The following is a 22,537-nucleotide window of genomic DNA, read 5'->3' on the forward strand; positions in this document are numbered from 1 at the left end:
TGCACTTTCATGAGAAATTGGACTGTGACGGAGATATGGTCCTGAGAGGAAAATGCAGAGATATTCTCCACCTTGGCTGTCCCACACTAAGAAGACAATGAGTCCCTGTACATGCCAGACAAAATAAGACAATCCTTCCAGGCAGAAGAGGGTGCAGCATCTCACTGGATTGTTCCTACTTCCTAACGCTTCTTGTACTGCTGGGACACCACAGTGAAGGCCTCTCAGAAACTCGTAGCCAGGATGGTCAAATAGCTTGCCCAACATCTCAGCAATCTGCACAGCTTCTTGACCCCACAAAGTCAAGAACAGAATTAGACTGACAGTCCCTGTTTACCATTGTCCATAGTAACTTGATAGCAGTTGATCTGATGAAAATTCCTTACTTCTAAAAGTTACCACTTCAATACACAATCCTCTTTGTAAAGTTTACCTTTCATCCATCTTCATGACAGAATACAGTTGATGGTCATAATAAATCTTCTTCTCAATTTGTATAGAATTTATTGATAAACAAATGCCATCTGTCTATTCATTAGCGATACAGATTTACTTCTATTTGGTTGTTAATCTCAGGTTGATTTAAAAGTGTGAGTATACCTCGTTGGTGCCATTATACAGATGAGGAAACAAAGGCATAGAATGCTACAAACCAGACGTCTCAAAGGTAAGTTAGTTCCCAAGTCATTTTATGTGCTTGAGGATATGGATCCATGTGGTTTGATTCTCTCTCCACATGCCAGTAACAGAGCATGAATTAAAACTCAGGTCTTCTGAACGCAGTGTCTTGCCTGGTGAGCCACAGGATTATTATACCACTATTTTCTTCTGCTTTACTGTATGACCTCATATAATTCATAAGGTTTATCTCCAGCCTGTTCTGCACCACTACACAGACAGACTACTTAATACTGTATTTTTTTACCATATTATAATACCTTCAGGACTTGAAACAAATGTGAAGTTGGCTCTATTAACTGTTCCAGGACCTGGAATTGGAGAGTGTGTTACATTCTGTCTGCCTGTGTATGCTGGTGAGTATTTGCAGGTCGTTTGGGGGGGCTTTTTTTCCCCTGAATGATTGTACCTTTCAAATTGGTGTTTGAGTTTTAAGGAGGTTGTGGGGACTTAAATCGTTGGCACAGGAGAATTGCAAGGATATAATGTCTATAATAAAGTATCCCATTTATCTACTGATGCCTGCATTTTTTGAATTATAAAGCACTTAGGGATGTTCAGACAATCAGACCGCTGAGCTAGCTAAACATTCCCAACCTTATTATTCTGCATAAATACTGGAATAGGTACCAGAATGAACCATCCCAGCCTGCTAGGTTGAACTCTGGGTTCGTTTTATAATATAAAATGAAGATGTGGAGAGAAAGAGAAAATATTCTTAGCATTTACACATTGCATGAATCCTGATTGCCAGCTTGTACAGACTGTTCTGTTTTAGCAATAAAATTGGAATAACAGGAGGAACAAATGCCCCCTACTTTAGAAGCAGCTTGCTGCAGACATCCCCAAAAGGGACCTCAAAAAGTACTCCGGTGGTTTGGATTCTACATACTTTCCAATCAAAAGGCTTCAGATACACATTGCCAATCACTGAAATCTGCTATAGTTTTCCAACAGGACTGAAAGTACTTGTCAGTCAAGCACAGAGATATGATTCCTATTCTGGTGGAGGATGGCAGAAGGGAAGGAGCAAAAAAGAAAGATGAAATGATCATGTCTGGCGTTACCAGATCAATCTGACTTTGTCCTGAGGGAAAGGCATTATGCTGTGAATGCTAGAGATAGGTCCTATCATTTTGTTGGACATAGTCCTTAAATACGTCTAGCCTTTCAGTTTCAACTAGATTGGGCTATTTGAAACAAGGAAAAAAAATCAGAAAGTAATTAATGCTACTGTATGTTACCCTCGGCCATATACCTGTACCGGGATATGCAGAGGCTGACCATCCTAAGGAAGCACAGCAAACCCTGCAGGCTTTAGCCCTGTTGCATAAATCCCATTTAAATCTCCTTGTAGTTCATGTTGACTTCCCTATTCTTTTCTTGCTAAGTCCCAGGAGATGTTCTAGGTAAATAAAAGCTGCTGCCCTCCTAATCCCCCTTCAACTGTCCCCATCTGATTGGCTTTAGTCATGCTGAAGTGCAGTGCTATGCACATCATAACTGTGCTCTGTAGAAGCTGCCCAACTGGCTGCTTCTCTGAATAGTTTTTCTAAAAAGGAGGAAGCTATCTGGAGTCTAGTAAGAATAATTTTTACATATAAAAATATATATAGAGATATAAAGTAATATATATCAATTGCAGTTTCTCCATACACGGACCAGCCATAAAGTCTGTACAAAATTAACGGAAAGCACATCAGGTGTGAGGTATGACTGGCTGGCTAGTTACCACAGGAAGTTTAAAAGGTCTGAACACTCCCTCAACCTTTCCTGCCAATCATTCAGAAACTTCCTCTGTCAGACAGCCTCATCTGTCACTCAGGAACTACACCTGCTTGCCTGTTTATTTTCTCACTTAGGGTTGAGGTCACTTGCCCTCTGTTTAGCTAATCAGAGGAGACAGCAGTAATCAAAGCACAAGATCAGTGCTCTGGGGATGTCTTTCTTGAATAGCCTCTCTGCACATTCCTCTGCAAACCTTTCAAAGGAATGTAGGCATACGCAACCAGAGGAAAATAACAGGGGAGAAGGCTTTTGTTTGGTTTGAGATTCAGCTAAAGGAAAGAAATATTGCTGAATCTTATATACTACCTGGAAGAGCAGGGGTAGTATCTACTGAGGAATTTCCCATACGTGACAGGAAAAAAAACCTGTCACTAGCCCATTAAGTTGTAGCCCTTCATAGGAAAATTCAACTGATGGCTTAGCATGGAGGTAAAGTGCAAAAAGTAGGTGAAAGTGCTTATTTTTCAAAAAAGTAAATCAGCCTCCTGACTGCTTATTGTCCCTAAGGGACTATCCATACAATAACATGCCAGGCTGAGTGGAGTTACTCATTTTGCCTCTCTGAAACTTTCTCTACTAGATACCTTTGTTAAGCTCTGCAAAACAGAGTCGTCAGGTCCTGCCTTAGAGATCAGTGCATTCCAGCATCAACTGAAGCTATTCCTGTGGAGCTGACTGTTAAAAAGAGCTTTATGCTGCAGATGAGAGGTTCACACCTGAAATAAAAGGCAGTGAAAGAAAGCCAGAGTTCAGGGAAAGAAAGCGCATCTGACCTGTTTGCCCCTTGCCGAGCTGTGGAGACGGCAGCTTGCCCTACCCTGCAGACCCTTGTGCATCTTGGAAGGATTTAAAGAATACCAGTGCCGCGCTGCTCTCTCGAAACTGATTTCTCTTTGTAATGCTATTGTTGTGATGAATCATGCTTTGCTATGATTAACAGAGGTACAATTACTTTTTTTGCAGCAGTGCCTGTAAAGGATTACCTGGAACCCTAGGACTGACAGAGGTGGGAAAAGCATCTTGACTGATATGAAGACAGTGGAGGGACTGAAGTTGTTGCATTTACAGAAGAAAGTAAATGTTGAAAAGGAGCAAAGGAGAACAGGAGGAGGAAGGCTTGTAAGTGAATACTGCCAGTAAGGGGGCCCTGACCGAGATGGATCTTCCCCCAGAAGAGGTATGGCTGTTCTCATGTATAAGAAGCCACTGCTGCTTATCAGCAGCTACTTGTACCAGATGGTACCCCTCCAAGAAGAAATTAAACACAAAGTTTACACACACACTGACAGACACTGAAGAAAAATAAGCTATGCTGGAGAAGGCTTTAGTAATTTTACCAGGCAGTAGGAAAGTGCCTGGCAAAATTGAAAGGGGGAGAACTAGAAAATGGTTATAATTACGAGAGGGAGAGCACAGGCCAACTGCATGGTGGTCCCCATGAGGGGACAGCACCTTACCTGCTACCTGGAAGAGCAGGTGTAATATTTACTGAGGAACATCCCATGCCTGACAGGAAAAAACTGTTGCTAGCTCTCTTCTTGGGAGGAAGGGCAAAGCTTCTCCTTCCCAATGCTGGTTGTTCTTAAGGAGTGATGCTGAGATGATACAAGCCTTTGTATTGATATGATACAAACCTAATCACCTTTGAAACTCGAGCTCTCAGCGGAGAGGGAAGAAAACTTTCAAATACCACAAAAGTGAAACAAAACCTTTTCTATTCCTATAGTGTAAATGGCGGTAATCTCTCGCTGCCCTTAGGATCTTTTGTTTCCCAGCAACCTCTCATTTCTGTCAGTCTCCGTAGACTAAAATTGCTTGCTAGAGCGTAACCTCTTGCAGGTGGCAGGGCAGCTGCTGGGGAAGGTCCGGGCGGGACCCGCAGCCCAACACCTCCAGCCAAGGAGCCTGCTCTCGTCACACTGAGCCCACCCAAATCCTGTTGATCCAGCGGGAATCCGAGCAGCGGGGCGTCCCGCCAGAGGGCCAACCGGCTGCCGCCGCCTCTTTCCCGAACTCCTCTAAAGCCAGCGCCTGCGGTGGCGGCCCGCCGCGGGGTGCCCCGGCCTGTGTGTCTCAGCGGGGGGTGCCGGGGGGGGCGCTGGGCCGGCGCTGCCATGGCCGGCGGCGCTGGGCGCGCTGCGCTCCTCTGCTGCCCTCTGCCGCCGCCGTGCCCGGGCTGCGGGGGGGAAGCCCTGGGGGAGCGGTGGGGTAGGTGCGGAGGCAAGGGGGGAGCCCCCAAGGGTGGGGTTTGGGTGTAAAAACTCGACCCCAGTGCTCCCTGCACAAGTAACAAGTAACAGGCGTGACGCATTTCGTGCTCGAAAATGAACGTCCCAGTTAAGCGGCTGCGGGCGGTTAGAAACCAGCAAGTTTTGCGATGACCGTAAAACACTTTCAGTTAAAACTTCAGCTGCGGCCCAAACGCCGCCATGGCCCCGCCAGGCCTCGCCGAGGGGGGAGAAACGGGCCGCTCCCTGAGGGCCCGCGGGCCCACCACAGGTGCCCGGGGGCCCCAGGCCGTGCGCAGCGCTGCAGCTGCAGTTCTCCCAGCTGCAGGTTAGGGTTTTTTTTCCGGTTTCAATGGGCTGAAAGCTATTAACTTCTATTTTGAGTGAGCTGTTCCATTACGGGCTCTCAAAGCAGAACGCTTCCAGCACAGGCAGCGACTCGTGGGTTTTGTTTTCTTTTTTATGGCGGTGTTTATCACTCTTTGCCGTAAGGAACCCCTCCGAACGCTAGATAACGTTTAATAAAAAGGAAGTCCTCTGCGGCCGCTTTTTTAATAAAAAAAAAAAGGCAAAGAGGACACAGTGCCACATTCTTCGCCCGGCAGCTGCCCTTCGCGGCCTCTCCACACGCAGTTGTGACAATGCCGGCATCGTTCAGGTCTCGGAAGCCCGGGGGGGGGAAGGTAACGCGCCGGACGGCGGAGCTCAGCCAGTCCCGTCCCGTCCCCCTGCCGCCCGTCCCCACAGGCCCCGCAGCCGGCGTGGTGCGGCCTACCCGCCCGTCCGCTCCGCCTCAGCGTAGCTCCTCCCGCCCCGGCGGCCAATCAGCGAGGGCAGGGCTCAGGCCGCTCCCTCCCGCCCCGCCTTCCCGCTGCTGAATCCACCGCCGAGCAACGGATGGCGGCGGCCATCGATTCTCTCGGTTTACCTTCCCTCCCCAGCCGCTCGCCGCCCGGTTAGACGCACCACCCCGGGGGCGGGCGGGAGGACGCATGGTTACCACCACTACCTGCCGCCTGCTCGCTAGGGCGCGGCGTCCTGCGGAGGCTGTTCCTCAGAGAGGAGGGAAAGGGGTACCGCTAATCCCCGACTGCCGCCGCCCCCCCTCTCCCCCCCATCCCGGTCCCAGTAGTCCTGGTCCCGGTGCCCGCCGCGCTGAGGTGAGCCGCGAGGCTCGGGGCCCCTCCGTGCTTTCTCAGTGTGCCCGCCCCACGATTAGGGCGGCCCGGGGCCATGGAGCGCGCTTTCACGCCGCTGGACTGCCTCCTGCCCGCCGGTATGGTACCTCCCGCCGCCGCCCCCCGCCGCGGGGAGGGGGCTCTCCCGGGGGCAGCTCCGCTGGGAGCGGGACGGCTGTGCCTCCCGCCCGGTAACGCCGCTGAGCGCTGCAGCCGCCCCCCCGGCGCCGCCGCCACTCGGGCGCGCTGGGTCCTAAAGCCCCGCGCTCTGACCGTCTGCGGGGCCGCTGCCTCGGCGTGAGGGACTGCCCGGCCGGGCACGGGTGCGCCGCGCTGAGCCTGCCTTCTGTTATAAATATACCCATTTATTAGCGAGTTTACCCCTTGGGAGTTAAAGTCGGTATTTGAAATTTCCACCCCGTTGGGTTTACTGGGTATCTTCCCTCAGCTTCCTTCAGTTTCCCTGGGCGGGCTGGGCCCCCTTGGCCTTCCGAGGTGCTGCACCTGCTGCCTTTGGGCTCTTCCCGGCAGGCACCCCCTGCACCCGGCTTGCCTCTTTGCTTCGGTAAGGCAAAGCTCTGGGGGATTTTATTTGTTGGGTCCCCCCCTCCCCAAGATGTTCTTGAGTGTTCTAATTTGGTGTATTATTTCTGAAACCTGAGGGGCGGGCGTTATTAACGTGTATCATTACTCGTCATCTCTGCAAAGGGTAGAGCGCCTGCAGCCAGCACAGGTTCATGCAAGTAGCTTGTGTGCTGCTGAGAGCAGGCTTCCTCGGAGGCCTATGCAGCATCTAATTCGGTAGGGCCCAATTTGCTATGCAGTGATGCTGTTCTAAACAGTAAATATTTTACCTTTCTATAATGTGATCTTAAAGCTGCATAAAAATCATTTTGGCATAGCAGCTGAGCACTGCTCTTTTCTGCCCTGTTCTGGCACTGAGGGTTAAGCTGCCATGGTGATGTATATATTGTTATTTATTTACTAGTAGGATCTGGAGGAGGGGAAGAGTGTAGCAGAATGTACACTTTCAATAATTAAATACATTTTTACAGCTAGCAGTTCAAGACCATGTTTAAATTCCTTCCGGTAGTATTATTTTGTTTAAATCACGCTTTGCTCTAGTTTAAAAAAAAAAACTTCCTCAGGGTATATTCAAAGCTAGTAACAGGTAAAGCTATACTCAAGGTATTCCTGCCAGAAATGTACATGTGATTCTGTGCATGTGTATGCATCATTGCTTTGCGTAGAAAGAGGGAATGAGCCTGAAGGTGAGATTTTAATGGGTTAGCTTTGATTCATCGCAGTGTGATGTCCTCTTGTGTGAAATGAGGAATAACCTTACTAAGTATATAGTAAGGTGAGACAAAAAAAGTACCTTAAGAATTTATCCCTGGGGAAGAATGGCACTGCTATTTATATTCTGAGATAGTTGTTTTTGATAGGCATTTGTATGATATTAAGACTACCTTATATCCCCAGTTTCCAGGAGCTAGCTGTCTGTCAGGTGATTTTGTTGTGTTTGTTCCACACACCCCACCCCCACCCCCACCCCCGCTTTGGTTATGTCTGATTAGAGTTGAAGATTTGAGATGTTTGGTCATGGTTTTTAGATGACCCACAGCCTTTTCAGACCAGAGGCTTCAGCTGGGTGTCAGGGAGCTGCCGCCTTCTGAAGAAATGGCTGCTACAAGTATATGAATCGAGTTGGTTATGCAGGATAGCATGCCTGTGAAATACACAGTGGTACTGCATCTGGATCTTTGTCAGCATTACATTCGTTAGCGGCATTTCCAGTTGGTTTATCCTGGTCAAAGTATGCAAGGGGGAGCCGATGTATTTGGTGATTCCACAGTTTTAAATCTGGTATCCCGCTTGGGGGACTCAGAAATAAGGTTTTCAAAACTGCAAAGGTGAAATGAGGCTCCCAGTTTCTCCTTGAGGAAGTACCAGTATGTACCATCTGTTTGCTTCAATGGGATATGTATTTAAGTATCCAAATATTATAAAGCTAATCTGTGTAGAACATGATGCTTCTTGGGGGTGAGATCTGAGGTTACAAAATAAGCCCTTGCGAGGACATTGGAGTACTATGGACCTTGTCCCCTTGCCTTCAATAATATGAATGAACAGCAATGTATATAATGTTTCTGGTTGCTTTCTAAAGCCCTATGTAAACACAGTAGCACATCATGGTGGGGAGAACATGAAAGATTTGTCAGCTATATTTGGAGCTTATTAGTTACTTTATTTTTCATTTTGAAGGTGTTCAGAAATTATGCTGATATATATGCAGGATAAAATAAAACACAGGGTCAAGAGCCTAATAATAGGTACCTGAGTTGGAATTTTAGCACCACTTGCACCTTGGTAATTTTAGTTGGTGTAGTTAGAGTGAGTTCTTACTGAGAGTATGTGTCTCCCTGTATAGCACCTGATTGAGGTCCAAGTAGTAGGTGTTTGAGAACTGCTGTGCTAACTAACATGCTCAGGGACTTTGAACGTTATTCAGTCAAACAGCCGGAGCACAGCTGAAAATCACCATGCTACAGTCACAAAGCTGTGCTGTGAGCTTCAGAACTGTGTTGGTTTGCTTAAAGTAGTTTAGAATGGGTAATGAGGTAATATTTAAAGTGGGATCGAGCTCTGAATTTGTTTTACATACTGAGACAAATGTATTTTTATTTTCTCATGAAATGAGACTGTTCAAAAGGCTCACAGGATTCCACCCTGAAGTCCTGTATGCTGCGGTGAAAGGGTCAGGCAGAAGCTTCACAGGTTGAAGCTGTGATGCTGCTGTTGTTGAAGCCTTATATTGGTGTGGCACTACGGCCTGTGAATCATGACAAGAGTAGCTTTGTTTCTTCTGGAGCATCCTTTGACAGACTAGGCATTTCCCTCCTGCTGTTTCTACCAGTCTCTTGTACTATCATTGCCTCCTGCTGCTTGTCCCAGACTGTGCTGCAGGCACTTTTTCAAAGCGACAAGTGTTTATAATTTATTTTAATACCATGAACTGTAGGAGTTGGGTGTGCTGTGCTTGTGACTGTTTAACAGTGGAAGTGCTGTAGCATCCTCTAACAAGGTTGCCCCTGAATACCACTTGAGACTTTTAGAAGGGCAGGGTGCCAGTTTACTAAGCTCACAGGAGATGTTTTACATTGTGTGCCATAACATGGCCTGGCTTCTTGCTCATCTCCAAGTGTGATTAGTGATTCTTTGCCTCACACAGCCCTTGAAGTGCAGCTCATTATTGGCTTTATCAAGTGGAGTGATGCAGAAGGAGGATATCCTCCTCAGTTTATAATCCAACAGCTCCCAATAGGAGCATTTTGTCTTGTTACAGCAGAGGGACTGCAAAGAAGCAGCAGATCTGGTCCTTCTGCTCTCTTCTGTGCCTTGCAGGGGGTTTGTTGAAGCCAAGCTGCGTATGCCTGGCAGGGAGCCTGTGCTGCCAGTGAGGGTTGGTTCCCTTCTGTCCCCACCTCTCTGCACCCTGAGTCCTGTGACCAAACGTGCTCCTGAGCTATGCTGTGTCAAAGGTGGTTAAGACCTGGTCCACTGAGAAGAGGGTGTGCTAGCTTCATCTCATTGAAGCAAGGTCATCTATATGTCATGAGAGATGGAACCACAAGAAATAGAACAAAGCCTGCTTCAGAATTATGTGGAAATATATAGTTGTCTCTTTGTGCAAAGGGACTATAAAATTCTGCATTGAATTTAAAGCAAAGAGAACAAGAGGAAGACACAATACGCTGTGAATGCTCTTCCATCATTCCACAAGCTTGATTGTCTTTACTTGCTTTACTATATGTCTTCTCCTGGAAATGTTACTGACTGTAAACAAGTAACCTCTGAAAGGATTGTATCACTGCATTCCTTTTTAAATGCCTGGGGCTTGAAATTCTTCCTTAATGTTCCCTTTTCTCTCACACTAAGGATTGAAAGTTATTTGTAAAACACTGATGTGTTTGCCATTCACTGAATGACTTCCATCCTGCTCTAAGTGCCAACAGCCATCTAAATGTCCCTTCATGAGAGATGTGCATGGCCTCTATAATGCATTATCTTGCAGTCTAATGCACAGAATTGTGGCAGATATAAAGACAGTCGTGGGGTTAGGAAATCAACCTGATGGTGTCTGTCAGCTGTTGAACATTAAAGGCATGGGAAGGGGTGGAGTCCCAGACTGTTAGATAGGTCTGTGATTTTACAGGCTTTGTGCCACTGTCCTAGGGTCAGAGTAGTGGTTTTCAGGTGAATCAGATCATTCGAAAGCTGTGATTGAGTTCACCTAATTTGAAAAACATTAGGGGGTGTCAGTCTTTTAAGACTACTTCAGGAGTTCTTCAATGAAATTAGTGAACCCTTCCGTATGGCTGTTATACTGTTCTGTCTTTTCAATTGAAACACGTTTAAAATGCTTTTTTTACATGAGTGTTGCTGACCTGCTCTTCATTTCATGTAAGTAGTAACACCATTCATTTAGTTACCTGAGTTGCCTTAGGTTGTTTTTGAAGTAGTTCTAAATATTCAGCCTCAGACCCTACTGCTTGCTAATCTGCTGTGCTGGGTCAGCAGTTGTTCTGTAAGCATTACTGTATAGATTACTTACAGGTGCACTTACGACTGAAGTATTACAGACTGTATTTACCAGGCATAATCATTGTTAACCTCACCACTTCCTTTTAGTTCTTTGCTTTCACACTTAGAGCTTGTGGAGTTCTTTATCTTTTTTTTTGTTGTTTTTTTTTTAATGCAGGTGTGTTATTTGGAGCAGGGCAGCAAGTAATCTTTAACCATTCGAGCTAATAGGAAAATGAATATACATTAATATTGTTGCACGCGCACATACACACAGAACCCTCTTTTGAAATAAGTTGAAAATGAAGCCAGTTGCAGTTTGTGTGGATGATAGATTCTCATTTTCTGTGGTGTCAGTGCACCAATAGTTCCGTATCTTGCAATCACTAATAGGGCATAGTTGACTCTTTGTTGGATGGGAATATAATGGTGGAGGGGACTAAGGTGATCTTAACACCCCACCACCACAACCCCCCAAAAAACCCCAAAACAAACAAAAAACTCTCCACAAAAAACCTGCCAGAGTATAAGCAATAATGACATCACTGGAGCTTCTGAGGCAAAAACTTGCATTTATTACTGCTTGCACAAAGACTAAAGCACTGAGATAAATTCGTTTTGGAAGGTCCTGTTATTTCCCATCAGTTGAGGCTTTCAAGAGCAGCTTACACAGAGTTCTGTAAGGAGTCACTTAGGTGTAGCAGATTGAGCATTAAAGCTAGGAGATACACTAGCTGGCCTCCTGTAGTCTCTTCTTTTCCCTCTTTGGTGGTTTTGTTTGTTTGTTTTCCCTTCTGTCCTGTGATTTAACATCAGATAAAGAGATGTGAAATACATTTATTCTAGACCTCAAAATGTTCCGTGTTGTTTGTATCCAGTTAAATGTGTGCAGAACTGCTGAAAACCCTTTAAACTTGTTAGCGTTTAAAGAGCAAAATATTAATCTTGAAACAGTACAAGAGGTCAAGGAAAATAATGGACTTTAAGGTTATGCTTTTTCTTTACTGCATTTTCCTTGCATGTCTCTGGTCAGCTCTTAAAGCTGCTGTGAAACTGCTGAAATATGTTAACGTTATGTTATATCTCAAATCTGTGTGGGTACATATATATATAAAAGCTAGTTTTACTTTCTGGAAGTGGTAAACAGAAGACACTTTTCTTTTTTTTCCTGTTTGCAAAGCTCATCCGAGTCTGATTTATGGAGAAATTGAATATGGAGCAAAGAAATGAGGCAGTTTATTTACACAGGAGAAAACATAATACATATAGGCTTCAGATTTTTCAAGATACAAAATAACAAATCCCAGGCATACTTGTGGATTTGCTTTAGATTTGAACGTCCTGAGACATTAATCAAAGCTTAATATATGCAGAAAATAGCAGCATTGAGAGTAAAACTTAAAATCAAAGTCTTAAAAAGGAAAAAAAAAAACTAAAAAAACCCCAATAACCAAAGCCACCCAAGCAAACAAGCCACCTGAAAACAAGCAAAAGGGCTTCTCTTCGTAGGTCAGTTCTCAGCACCTTTCACTTCTAGCACGTTTTAGGTTTGGATGTAACCTAAGGGATTTGGACCTTTAAGAACAGCGCTGTTTAGTGCTTTGCCCAGGGAAATTACTAGCTAAAATTTGTTACATTTCTGTCTGTATGACAATAAAAATAATCTATGCTGGTCTCAAAGCACTGTTGTTGAAAAATGTGGATAAAAGGAGAGGAGGGAGGAGAGTGTGTGTGTGTTCTCTTTCCAAACCCCCCCCCCCCAAAAAAAAAAAACCAAACCCAAACCAAACCAAAAAACAACCCACAAACAAAAAATCCCCAACTCCAACAACCTAGTAGTAGATCTTATCCAGTATAAAATACAGTAAATCCACAGGAGAGACCTCGGATGTATACACCTGCTTGTTAGTACGTTATAGAACATTCCCTATCTCTGATTGCTACAGAGAGAGGGGAATTTGCAGTGTGTCTAGTAAGATTAACTAATCTGATCTATTGCCAAATAATTTCAAAATTGAAAAGAACTGACTGTCAGTTGTCACGTCTGCCAAAGTGACTATACCTGATCACAGCGAAGGATAACCTGTTCATAAGATTCTTGGCTTACGTCTTTCAGTAAATTATAGCTGTGCTGGATTACATGCAAGTAATTTATGGAAACGGGTTCTCCTTTCTATCCAACTCCGACTTTAAACACGAGGAATATGATTAACAGTGTTTGTGTAGTACTGCCTTTGCATAATTAAAAAGAGAATTGAGAATTTAAAGTTGCTACAGGAACGTTCGGTTAGTTAAATTTTACATAGAGAGTACACATAGTAGCTTTTGGATTGCTTTTAAATTAAAGCTATTGCTGTACATCCAGTTGCAGTTGAAGCTGCTGGAAGGCTTTTCCTGTCATTTCCTCACTTTGAATTTTATTTTGAATGGCAGTCGAATTTTCTCAGCACTAGTGCTGATTCTTTGTAGCTTGTGTTGATGGATTGTCTGCCAGCCTTCCTCTCTGGCAGGACAGAAGCTGGAGGGACACATGTGTTTATCAGGCCAATTGAAATAAATGGAAAGCTGGCCGGTGATTTCAATAGGAGCAGAACCTGTCCCCTCACAATGAATTTATTTTGTAGTTGTGACTGCTGGTGTGGGTTCTGTTTTGGTTTATTTCATTTTTATTTCTACTCTAGCTCCTCTTTCCCTTCTATTCATTCCCCAAAATTATCCGATCAGCATTGTTCCTGGGCAACACAGAAATAAGGGAGTAGTTTGGAAATATTCATACATACAGATTTTGACCAAATTGACCAGTGGCTTTGGTGGTAAAAGCTGTCTGTGTGTCTGACACACAGATGTTAGTTTTGCTGCAAAAGGAAAATACGCTGACACTACAAAGTACTGAGGCCTTAAGCATTTGTCATCTAGGAAAGGTTTGGCCTCTGTGACAGTGTCAGTAAGGGTGTCTGTGGACCTGCATGGTGGACGCATAGCAATGGCTGTCAGGAGAGGCATTTGTTCTTTTTTTGTTTGTTTTTCTTCCCACAAACATAATTCACAATTATATATGCTACAAAAGCAGATATGAAGGAAGAGTACCGTTCTGCTTCCATAGCAGAAGGGCACTGGTATGTCAATGAAATCTCTCTGTATATGTGTGAGACTTACTTGCTTTTATACCTACAGCTGATTTAGCCATGGCAAGCAAAGCATGGATGTGTAGACCAGACGTAAGCACAGGCCAAAGCTCTGGTTGCTCAGGGTAAGTTAAAACGATGCTGGGTTGAAACCACACCTAGGCCCTTGTTTAGCAGATGGCGTGACTTAAATCACTTGAGAATTTCCCGAGGCTGACTTGTGTCACAGAGCAGCTGTGCAAATAGAGAGTCAATCTCCAGGTGTTCCATTCGGAGACTTTGCACTCTTGGTGAGAGTTTTATGTATGGGGGAATCCTGAGGGCTGAGGTGAGGTTTGTACTACTGAGTTTGACATGTTTATCAGTAATGCTTACAAGGTATCAAGATCTTTTTTTGATTTAAATGTAATTGAAAGTGTTTAATGCAGTTACTTTAACACAGGCAGTGCTCTCACTTCAGGAAATGAGGCTCTGCAAGCTGTTCGGGTAAAGCACAGCCTTGTGAGTATAGCCTGTGGCCCCGTATGGAGCATCTTCCCTGCCCAGTTTACAGTTATATTTAATAATCATCTAAGCAGTGTTTTGCCATACTGGGAATCCAAAAGAGGAGGGCAGCCTGAGAGTCAAGCAGCCAGAGGGCTGCAGTGTCTTAGCAGCTGCAACTCTTGGGCAGCATGTGCCCTCCTCGGTTCATGAGTTGACCTGGGTGCACTCGGGATGATTAATATAATAGCTTTGCTATGAAAGCATCTGTAAGCATGTCTTTGTATCACCATTTTCTTCTCCAAATGGGAAATTTGCCTTTCAAGTTCCTTAAAGAAGAGCTTGATTTAAAAAAAAAAAAAAAAAAAGAAGAAGAAAAAATTAAGGGGGGCAATATTGAGGAAACCTTTATTAAGGGCAATTTAGGTTTTGGTTTTCTGGACTTTTGACAGCAGTGTTTTTGAAAGATTACTACTGCAAGGCTTTGCTCGAACTGATCTAATGACTTTCACTGGGTTCAAAGCAGAATGAAGGGTATTATCCGCAATCCTGTCTTTTTAGGGTGCTGGCATATTCCCATTAGTTCTTTCTTTGCCTAGTGTCCACTGTGGGAATGACATTTATACTGCGTGCACAGGCTTTGAACCTAATGACTTCAGTAACTATGAACAGAGGATTTAAATGATAATTTTGTAACTGTGGGAAATAAAATGTCTGATATCAGTTCATCAGACTTGTGGTAGGGTTTTCATCTGGAAACTCAATTTCCTCATTCCCTGTGTCTCTATTATTATTTATATCTGTTGGTCAGTAGTAATGTTGCTGCTGTATTAAACTGACTTACAGTAAGGAGTTATGTCACTTGAGCCTGTGGAAGAATTTCTTCTTCTGTCTTGCTCTGCTATCTTGTTGTAAGGTCTCACGTGACAACAAACCTTTTCAAGTCAGTGGGAAGCTAGATTTACAATGTAATGTTTTTGCTTTGTCTTCTGTGACCATTTCCCTACCCCCACAGCAGCCTTAGCTGTGTTGACAAAGTCTCAGGTGTAAGCCCGATTACACAGGGAGCACAGCAGTTGTCATCTAGGAGGAGCAAGAGCAATGCTAGGCAAAAAAAAAAATAATAAAATATATGAATCCCTTGTTCTAGAGTATGCTACACCTCTGTGAGGAGGGTTTTCTGGCAGCAACGTGGGCAGGGAGTGTAGCAACACAGACATGCTCTGCACGTCTCCTTTCACTGCAGTGGGCTGTTTTTCCTGCTGATGGAGTGTGAAGTCTGTGTGAAATTATCAGTCAGTGTCTGGCTTCCCCAGAGAGGACAGGGAGTGATGATAGCTGTGTTGTGGCCTTGCGGTACCATGCAGTGGAGATGGCCATATGGTGTGGGAGAGGGGGCGCTTAAAAGGGGTGTCACAACAGATGTTTGATAGCATACTTGTTGCCAAGAGCTTTGTCAGCTAGCTCCAGTAAGGTGGTGTTAGAGCTGTCCCAGGGGTGCAGTTAAGGAGGATTGCTGTTTGGGTAACACATAGTGTAATTTATTATTTGCATTGGTATTGAAATAGTTATGTTTTGTCAGGCAGACAAAGGCATAAAAAGACCCAGAGGTTGGACGTTGGAGCCAAACAAATTCATACTTGACTTAGGTACAGGTTTTTAACACAGGGAAGAATAACCAACCATTTGAACATTTTACCTAGAGAAGGGTGGGTTCTTCATTAGTATAAATCAGTTGCAAGTCATACTTGAAATGAGAATGAATTTCAGCTGTCTTTTATACAAAAAGCTAAACTACGTTTTCACAAGGATCCTTTCTGGCCTCTGAAACACTTAGCCCACCAAAGGAGAGACTTCTTATCCTTACCAATTAAGTGGACAGACTTGTGAGGGGGAAAAAAAAGGAACCGGTATATCCTGGGGGGCTGCAGCATGGAGTGGCTAGTCTCCTCTTGCAAAGGAGGTCTTTGTGAACTGGAGTGGATTTCAGAGCTCTTGCGATGTGATTCAGGAATTCAAAGGACTGTACTTCCTGCTTGTATTTTGAGTATGTTGTATGTTTTAAAATTTTTTAAAAAAAACAACCACCCAAACAAAAAAACCCCAACAGTAGTACTTTGTTATGGTGTAGTCTTACTGCAATAAGACTATACTACCAGTGTGCTGAATTTACTGCTGGTTACTGTGAACTATCAAAAGCTTTAATATCATTTCCATAGATTCCATCCTTATTTATCTATAAATATTATAATTGTGAATCCCACAAGGAGGAAGAAAGGCTTGAATTGAGACAGCAGAGCTAATAGTTATGCTGAACTTCTGCAACATTATGCCCAACTATTCTGTTTCTCACCCAAATTTACATTTGCTGAATACATTTGCTGAAATAAATAGCCAGTTTCCTTTGAGAACAAAGTTGGAACTGAATAAATGTAAGGCTTCAAAGTACTAACAAAGGGACTGAGCTCTAAAATAATGCAGTTATACAGCCCAAATAATGTAAATTAGAACAGCAGAGAGGAAATCTAAATTTAGGAATATACAGAAAGAGCTAGTAGTGTTTTGTGAGTTTATAAACTTACAGTTTTGCAGTCTGATCTTTTGCTGTTTAATCTTCCCTTTTCTTCTTTTCCCACAATGGCAAATACACATGGGATTATACATTTTATGATAAAAACAGTATGTAAAAGGAGTTTTGTTACTTTTCTCGAGTGGAGGAGCCTATCAAAAGAGGTGAATTTAGGAAGGAAAACCTGCTGTTCTATTCAGTGGAAGAACCTCTGCAGCTGACAGTCTATCTGTAACAGAAGAATTGTCCTATTTGTACTTTCCCCAAGAGCATGCATAACAAATCTTGGAAAGATGCACTGGTTCTGTTGCAGTTGGGTAAGAAATTAATTTCAACTGCAGCAAAGAAGGCTCAAGTTAGATATTGGGGGTGGGGGGGGGTGGGGGGGAAAGTATAGGTAGAAAGAGGAAGCACTGGAATACATTATTTGAGTAGTTGATGTAGTCCCTGTCACTGGGAGCCTTTCCTTTTTCAGGGGTAAGTGAAGAGGAATTGTCTACAGAGCTGATTATATTTAGGGGTAGAGGAATGGACTAGATGTACAAAACGTAGATGTACAAAAGTGTAGGAGGCTGAGTTGTGTATCTAAGGATCATATACGCAGAGTCAGAGTGAGCTTCCTGTGTGAATATCAGGCACTGAAGGACAGGCCTTTGCTGCAGACTTTCTTAGTCAGGTAATTATACTAGCTTCAGCTGGGCTAATCAAAAAAGCGAGACTGACTCTTGTGATTTGAAGTTTTCATTCTGTAAATTACTGACACTTTCTCTTGCAGTACAGTAATGATATTTATCCAAACGTGATTTTTAGCCAAATCACAGATGACATTGAAAGTACACAAATATGTGAAAAGGGGCACTAGTGAAGCTCCATAAGTTCTGAAATACGGAGTGAAAACTGTGTGTAGCAATTGCTGTGAATTTGCCAAACAGTGAAATCTGTCTCTGTGATTTCATCAGTTTCCATACTGCTGCTAATTGGCATTTGAATTTCTAGAGGTTTCAGAGAGATTACCTTGAAAAAAATCTGGATATTTACAAGTTGTCTTATTCTGCTAGTTTGTACAGATGATCTTTTGTATTAGTAAGAAACAGAAGTGTCGTCTAGAGATTGTGACAGGAGTTTTCTCAAAATCTACTTTCTCTTGATTCCCAAAAGGATCATTAGATTTTAAAAAAGAAAGCTTGTTTCAGAAAATGGCTCCTGATTTTTTTTCACAAACTCAGAGTATGTGTTTCTGAGCATAAAAACCAGTGAGAGAACGCATCTACAGAGAGTTTTCCTGTACTTTAATCCACTTTATACTGACAGAATTTTTTTTTTTGGTGTATGTGTCACTATAGAGACAAACCCTGTTGTATGTGTACTTTATACAGTTGTATTATCTCCAGTGAGAAAGCATGCCTCAAATTACAGGATTCCTGGTGATCTGAGGTACATGGGTTATGGAATCTGCATGCAACATGTTCATCTGCTGTATTGGCAGATGGCTGAGGTGAGCATACACTCTGTCTTCAGCTTTAAAAATCAGAATCGGTGGCAGTGTTGTCAAAACATGTCAGCACTTCAAGGGTGGTGTGCAATGAACTGCTGGCTCCACAACACATCTTGGCACACACACACTGGGGCTTTGAAACAAATTATATTCTTACTATATGACTGCTTCTTTATTTGGTTGGGTTTTTCTAGTTGCTATATACTTAAAGTTTGAGCTACCAACCTAGAAGACTGCAGCACTTTAGGAAAAGGGCATGGCATCGAGATGTTTTCCTTGGTATTTCACATCGAGATGCAGCTGTGCTTGTATTATGAATTGTACTTAACCCTCTGTCTGGACGTTTAATTTATTTTGATGGGTAGGCATGTAAAATGCCAGTTCGTGGTAGTTCATAACAACTGCTTCGCAGAAATAAAATACATTGAGATGGTGACAGGAGGAGGCTGGGGAAGAGTATTTTCTGGACTGCTATATCATACGTTGCTGAATTATCTGGAGTAGCAAAAGCTATAGGTGATTTCCTTAGGTAAGGGAATAGGAATTTTGAATCTAGTGGGTTTCTGTTACCACTCTCACAGTAGGCTGTGACTATAGAGGGCGCAGAAGGTAACGTCATAAAACAGAGGAAAGAAATGGAGGAAGATGCAGAAATAAATACAAGTGGTCTCTAAATGATATGCTGCCTTGAACTTACTTGATGGATGCCAAAAGCCATTCTTTTTTATTTAGAGAAGAAAACACCCTGCCAGGGAGGACAAAACCGACATTTTTTTGTTCTTTTGGGGCATAAAACTAGTTTTCCTAATTATTCCTGACATTTTGTCATTCATGCTATGAGCTTCCTTAGAGGATAGAAGGAAATAGCCAGTCTCCTGTGGGAGTGAAACATGAACTGAATGAGTTTAAGGTTTGAAATGTGCTAGCATCGGCACCAAATCCTGAAATTATGTTGTTGGAGTTCCAGAATAAGACAACAGGGAACAGTGCAAGATACCTGGGATGTGTTACAGAGGCAGACACAGTAAGGTTCTCTGAATATTATATAGACAAGTCTGAATTAGGAAGGCATTTATATGCAGCTTTATACTTCTGAAGTTTAGGTTTAATAGAAGGCTGGACTTCGAATGTATTATTGCTGTGTTATTTTAGCACCCTCAAGTCCTCACAGGGCATCTCTGGTAGAGGAGGCACACAACAAAATGCTGTTCCTGCCTCAAATGCTTTGGAGTTTCGTCTTGCACAGAGAAGCTCCCTGTCTGAACATAGCACTTTCATGGAGTGCCACTCAACATTGAGGTGGCCAGAGCCTGTGCAGAGGTACAGCTTACAGCAATGGCAGCCAAAAAACCCCAGCAGCTGAAAAAGCATAGCTATTTGCCAGAGGTATTTTGCAGATCATTAGATTGATACAGAAATTTAAAGATAGCTAAGCACATGTGTAGAAAACACTGGCTCTGTTCTCACGGTGTTCTACAAACTGATAATTAATTTTTGGTTTTGACATCCTAGTGCTTTACAACATTTTGTATGTGTTAGGGAGGTTTTGTCCTGAACTGGATATTCATTCAAGTTCATTGTTTCTCAGCTGTTACGTACGAAGTTGTAATTTGTTTTCTTCATAGCCACTAAGTTTATTTTTGACTTAAACATTAATATTGCTGGTTATTCTGCTTTTATGTAGGTGTCTCTGAGAAAGGCTCTTGTGTGCAGTGAAGTAAAACAGTAGCATTTTGTCAGTTTACTCATTTTCAGTTATTGTGAACCTGAAGGTACTTGAATTCTTTTGCCGAGTCCTGTGCTGCATAATGTTGGGAAAGCCTTTAACTTTGCTGTTCCTCAGTTCCTGTCAATAAATTAGAGACAATAATACTTTTGAAATACCCTGTTGAAGTGCTCTAAAGTTTAGCTAGTAGTAATGACATTGATTTTTTTTTTTTCTTTTAGTGTTCATGTTAATTGTAGATTTCAAGATAGCACTGTTTGCTTTGTCAGAACCTAAAGAACAGTCCCTGAACCCTTTCAGAAAGGATGTTGTTACTATTTCTTAGATTGTAGCCTCTGCTTCTGGCAGCTTGAATACTGTCATGAGAAGCAAAGCAAATGTATTTGAACAGATGTAGTATAGAAAAATATACAAGTCCCACCAAGGTGGGGGGTTTTGGTTTGTTTTTCTGAGATAATATGTTGATCACATGGTTGTTTTGACTGCTGTTTTCAGTTCATGATACAGCAGATTACAAAACCTGTGACAAAATCACAAGGAAAAGTATTTTTTAGGAGACAGGAATCAGGATGTTTTGGTATTTAGGGACTATTTTAAGAATTCAGTCCTTTTCAGAGGTGAACTGTCGATTGTGGAAATGCAGCTGACTACTGATGGACTGCTGACATTTCATAAAAATGTTTGTATAAAGCTAGAGCAGGCTCTGCTTTTATGAGAAAAGCAAAGAGAGAAGACTTCTTTGGTTTGGAGATTCTACCACCACCTCCACGATACTAAATGTGATGTGTCTTTTCCAGTGACCTAACTTTAAGACACTTTTTCCAGTGTCTTAACTTTAATCTCTCTTAACTTCTTTGGGGAAGTTGTATTATCTGAATTTCCATGTGTGAAAATTTAGCATCCTTTAGCACCTTTTATGCTATTCAGATGGATATTAATGTTATTACATTAATAGTGTTACATGTTATGAAGAGGACTGGCTTTTTTGGCATTTAAAGCAACTTTAAGATATTAGAGCAGTGTTTATACCGTTTGTGTGATTAAAAATTCTGTCAATCACAAATAAAAATGGGATTGAAGAGGCTGAGATTAGAATTCCTGTCACACAAGTTTAAGTTTTTTTTTTTTTAATGGGTTTGGGTTCTGAGCGAAGGAAGATGCATGAGCAGCACCTGTAGCATCGTTTGAAGGTTCAGATTCACAGTCATTTCAGAATGAGACAGTATATGTGGAAATAATTGGAAAATAACCTTGAAGGGTTTTGTGCCTATTTGAGTGTGAATGGATGTATGTCAGACCTAATTAGGTCTACTGAGGAAAACATAAATGTCAATCGCTTTTTACCAAATGCATTCAGCTACTTCTGAGATTGTGAATGGGGTCCAGTGAGCATACAGCCTGCTTTATGTCACCTTTCTGTCTTATGTCTTTTAGTTCTGTCCCTTGTGATGTATGGCATTTGATTTTTCTTGAAAACAAAGTCAAAGAGCTGGAAACTAAGCATTGCCGCTGCAGTGCTTGCTTAGCTAATGTGTCCAGAAGAGCAGATGTAACTTAACTAATTCAGAACATTTAATGAAAATGGTGATTCATAGAGTTTAATCTCCATTTCATTTGTTGGAAACTTGATGACCCCTCCAGTGCCTTGTCTAACCTGTTTTTTTATTCTATAGCTATGACTTTATCAACTCCAATTTGAAGCATGAAATGCGCATTGTTTTCAACCATGATTATATGTAAAAGGATCTTTCCTGCTTAGTTACAGTTGGGTATACCTATTGTGCATACTCTTATCTTCTTTCTTGGTAAGTTATGTACTGCTGGCTTTGTAGGGCTATCATGAAATGTACTGTCACATCTTTTCTTTCTGTGTGGCTTCTTTAGAAATATTTCTAAAATTCCAGCTGTGTACTCTTGTAGTTTGTTAGAAATGGGTAAGTTACTCTGGGGATGCCTTAAGAGCATACTAGGAATAAAAAGGATATTGTCTAGAGGTAACATCACTGAGTCAGTAGAGTTTCTGATTGTGCTGGAGAGGGAAAAATGCACCTTGCTTTTAAATTTGTTTGGGGAATTTAGAGACAAGTGGCAGTTTGATATTGTTCACATGAGAAAGTTTATTTAAAGACATGAGCTGTACTGTGTAAGTAAACTTTTGCAAATCCCTTTATGGACTCTGTTTTGTGATGTGAAAGCAGCTTACTCAGTTCAACTTAAATGTATTCCGAAGAAAAAGAACTTAAATAAAACCAAGGTAAACCTAGTGGGAGCTGAAGCAAGAGTGTCCATGCAGCTTTTTGTACAAATATAATTAAGTTGGTTGAAAATCATACCTTACAGATATCAATTCAGAACTTCCTTGGAGACTGTTCCTTACTGGAAGTGGAGGGGTGAGAGGTAAGACTTTCAGCTTCCAATGCTAGCATTCATAACATTGAAATTGGCGGAAAAATCATATAAGGTCTCATTTTGGCGCAGATTTCAGTAGTGGAGTGAGATTTTTGGCAACTGTTAACATCCATGGCTTGTCGCTAGCAGACTTGGGATTTGAGAAACTGACTTCTTCCTTTCAGTGTCACAATTTCAAGAGGTCAGGAGATCCCTGGAAATGTTATATCACTCAGAAAAGTGCATGTGATTCAACAAAGGTGTGGTTGGTGCATGTACTACCAGATGGTCCTGG

The 22,537-nt window shown here is 42.6% G+C and overlaps 1 protein-coding gene across 6 annotated transcripts in view; it reads left to right on the forward strand.

Annotated features, from left to right (window-relative positions):
- The first annotated feature begins 5,582 nt into the window (after window positions 1-5,582).
- The window catches only part of TPK1 (thiamin pyrophosphokinase 1), a 313,129-nt gene continuing 296,174 nt past the window's right edge, over window positions 5,583-22,537 (forward strand). For 2 of the 6 annotated variants that reach the window (XM_055805376.1, XM_055805375.1), the window contains exon 1: window positions 5,583-5,970. In XM_055805376.1, the coding sequence (XP_055661351.1) occupies window positions 5,928-5,970 (43 nt within the window). In that variant the 5' untranslated portion in view covers window positions 5,583-5,927. The remainder of the gene's footprint in view (window positions 5,971-22,537) is intronic. The other 4 variants (XM_055805372.1, XM_055805377.1, XM_055805374.1 and 1 more) reach the window with 3 other exon arrangements.

Source organism: Falco peregrinus, chromosome 5, assembly GCF_023634155.1.
Source record: "Falco peregrinus isolate bFalPer1 chromosome 5, bFalPer1.pri, whole genome shotgun sequence".
Taxonomy (NCBI): Eukaryota; Metazoa; Chordata; class Aves; order Falconiformes; family Falconidae; genus Falco; species Falco peregrinus.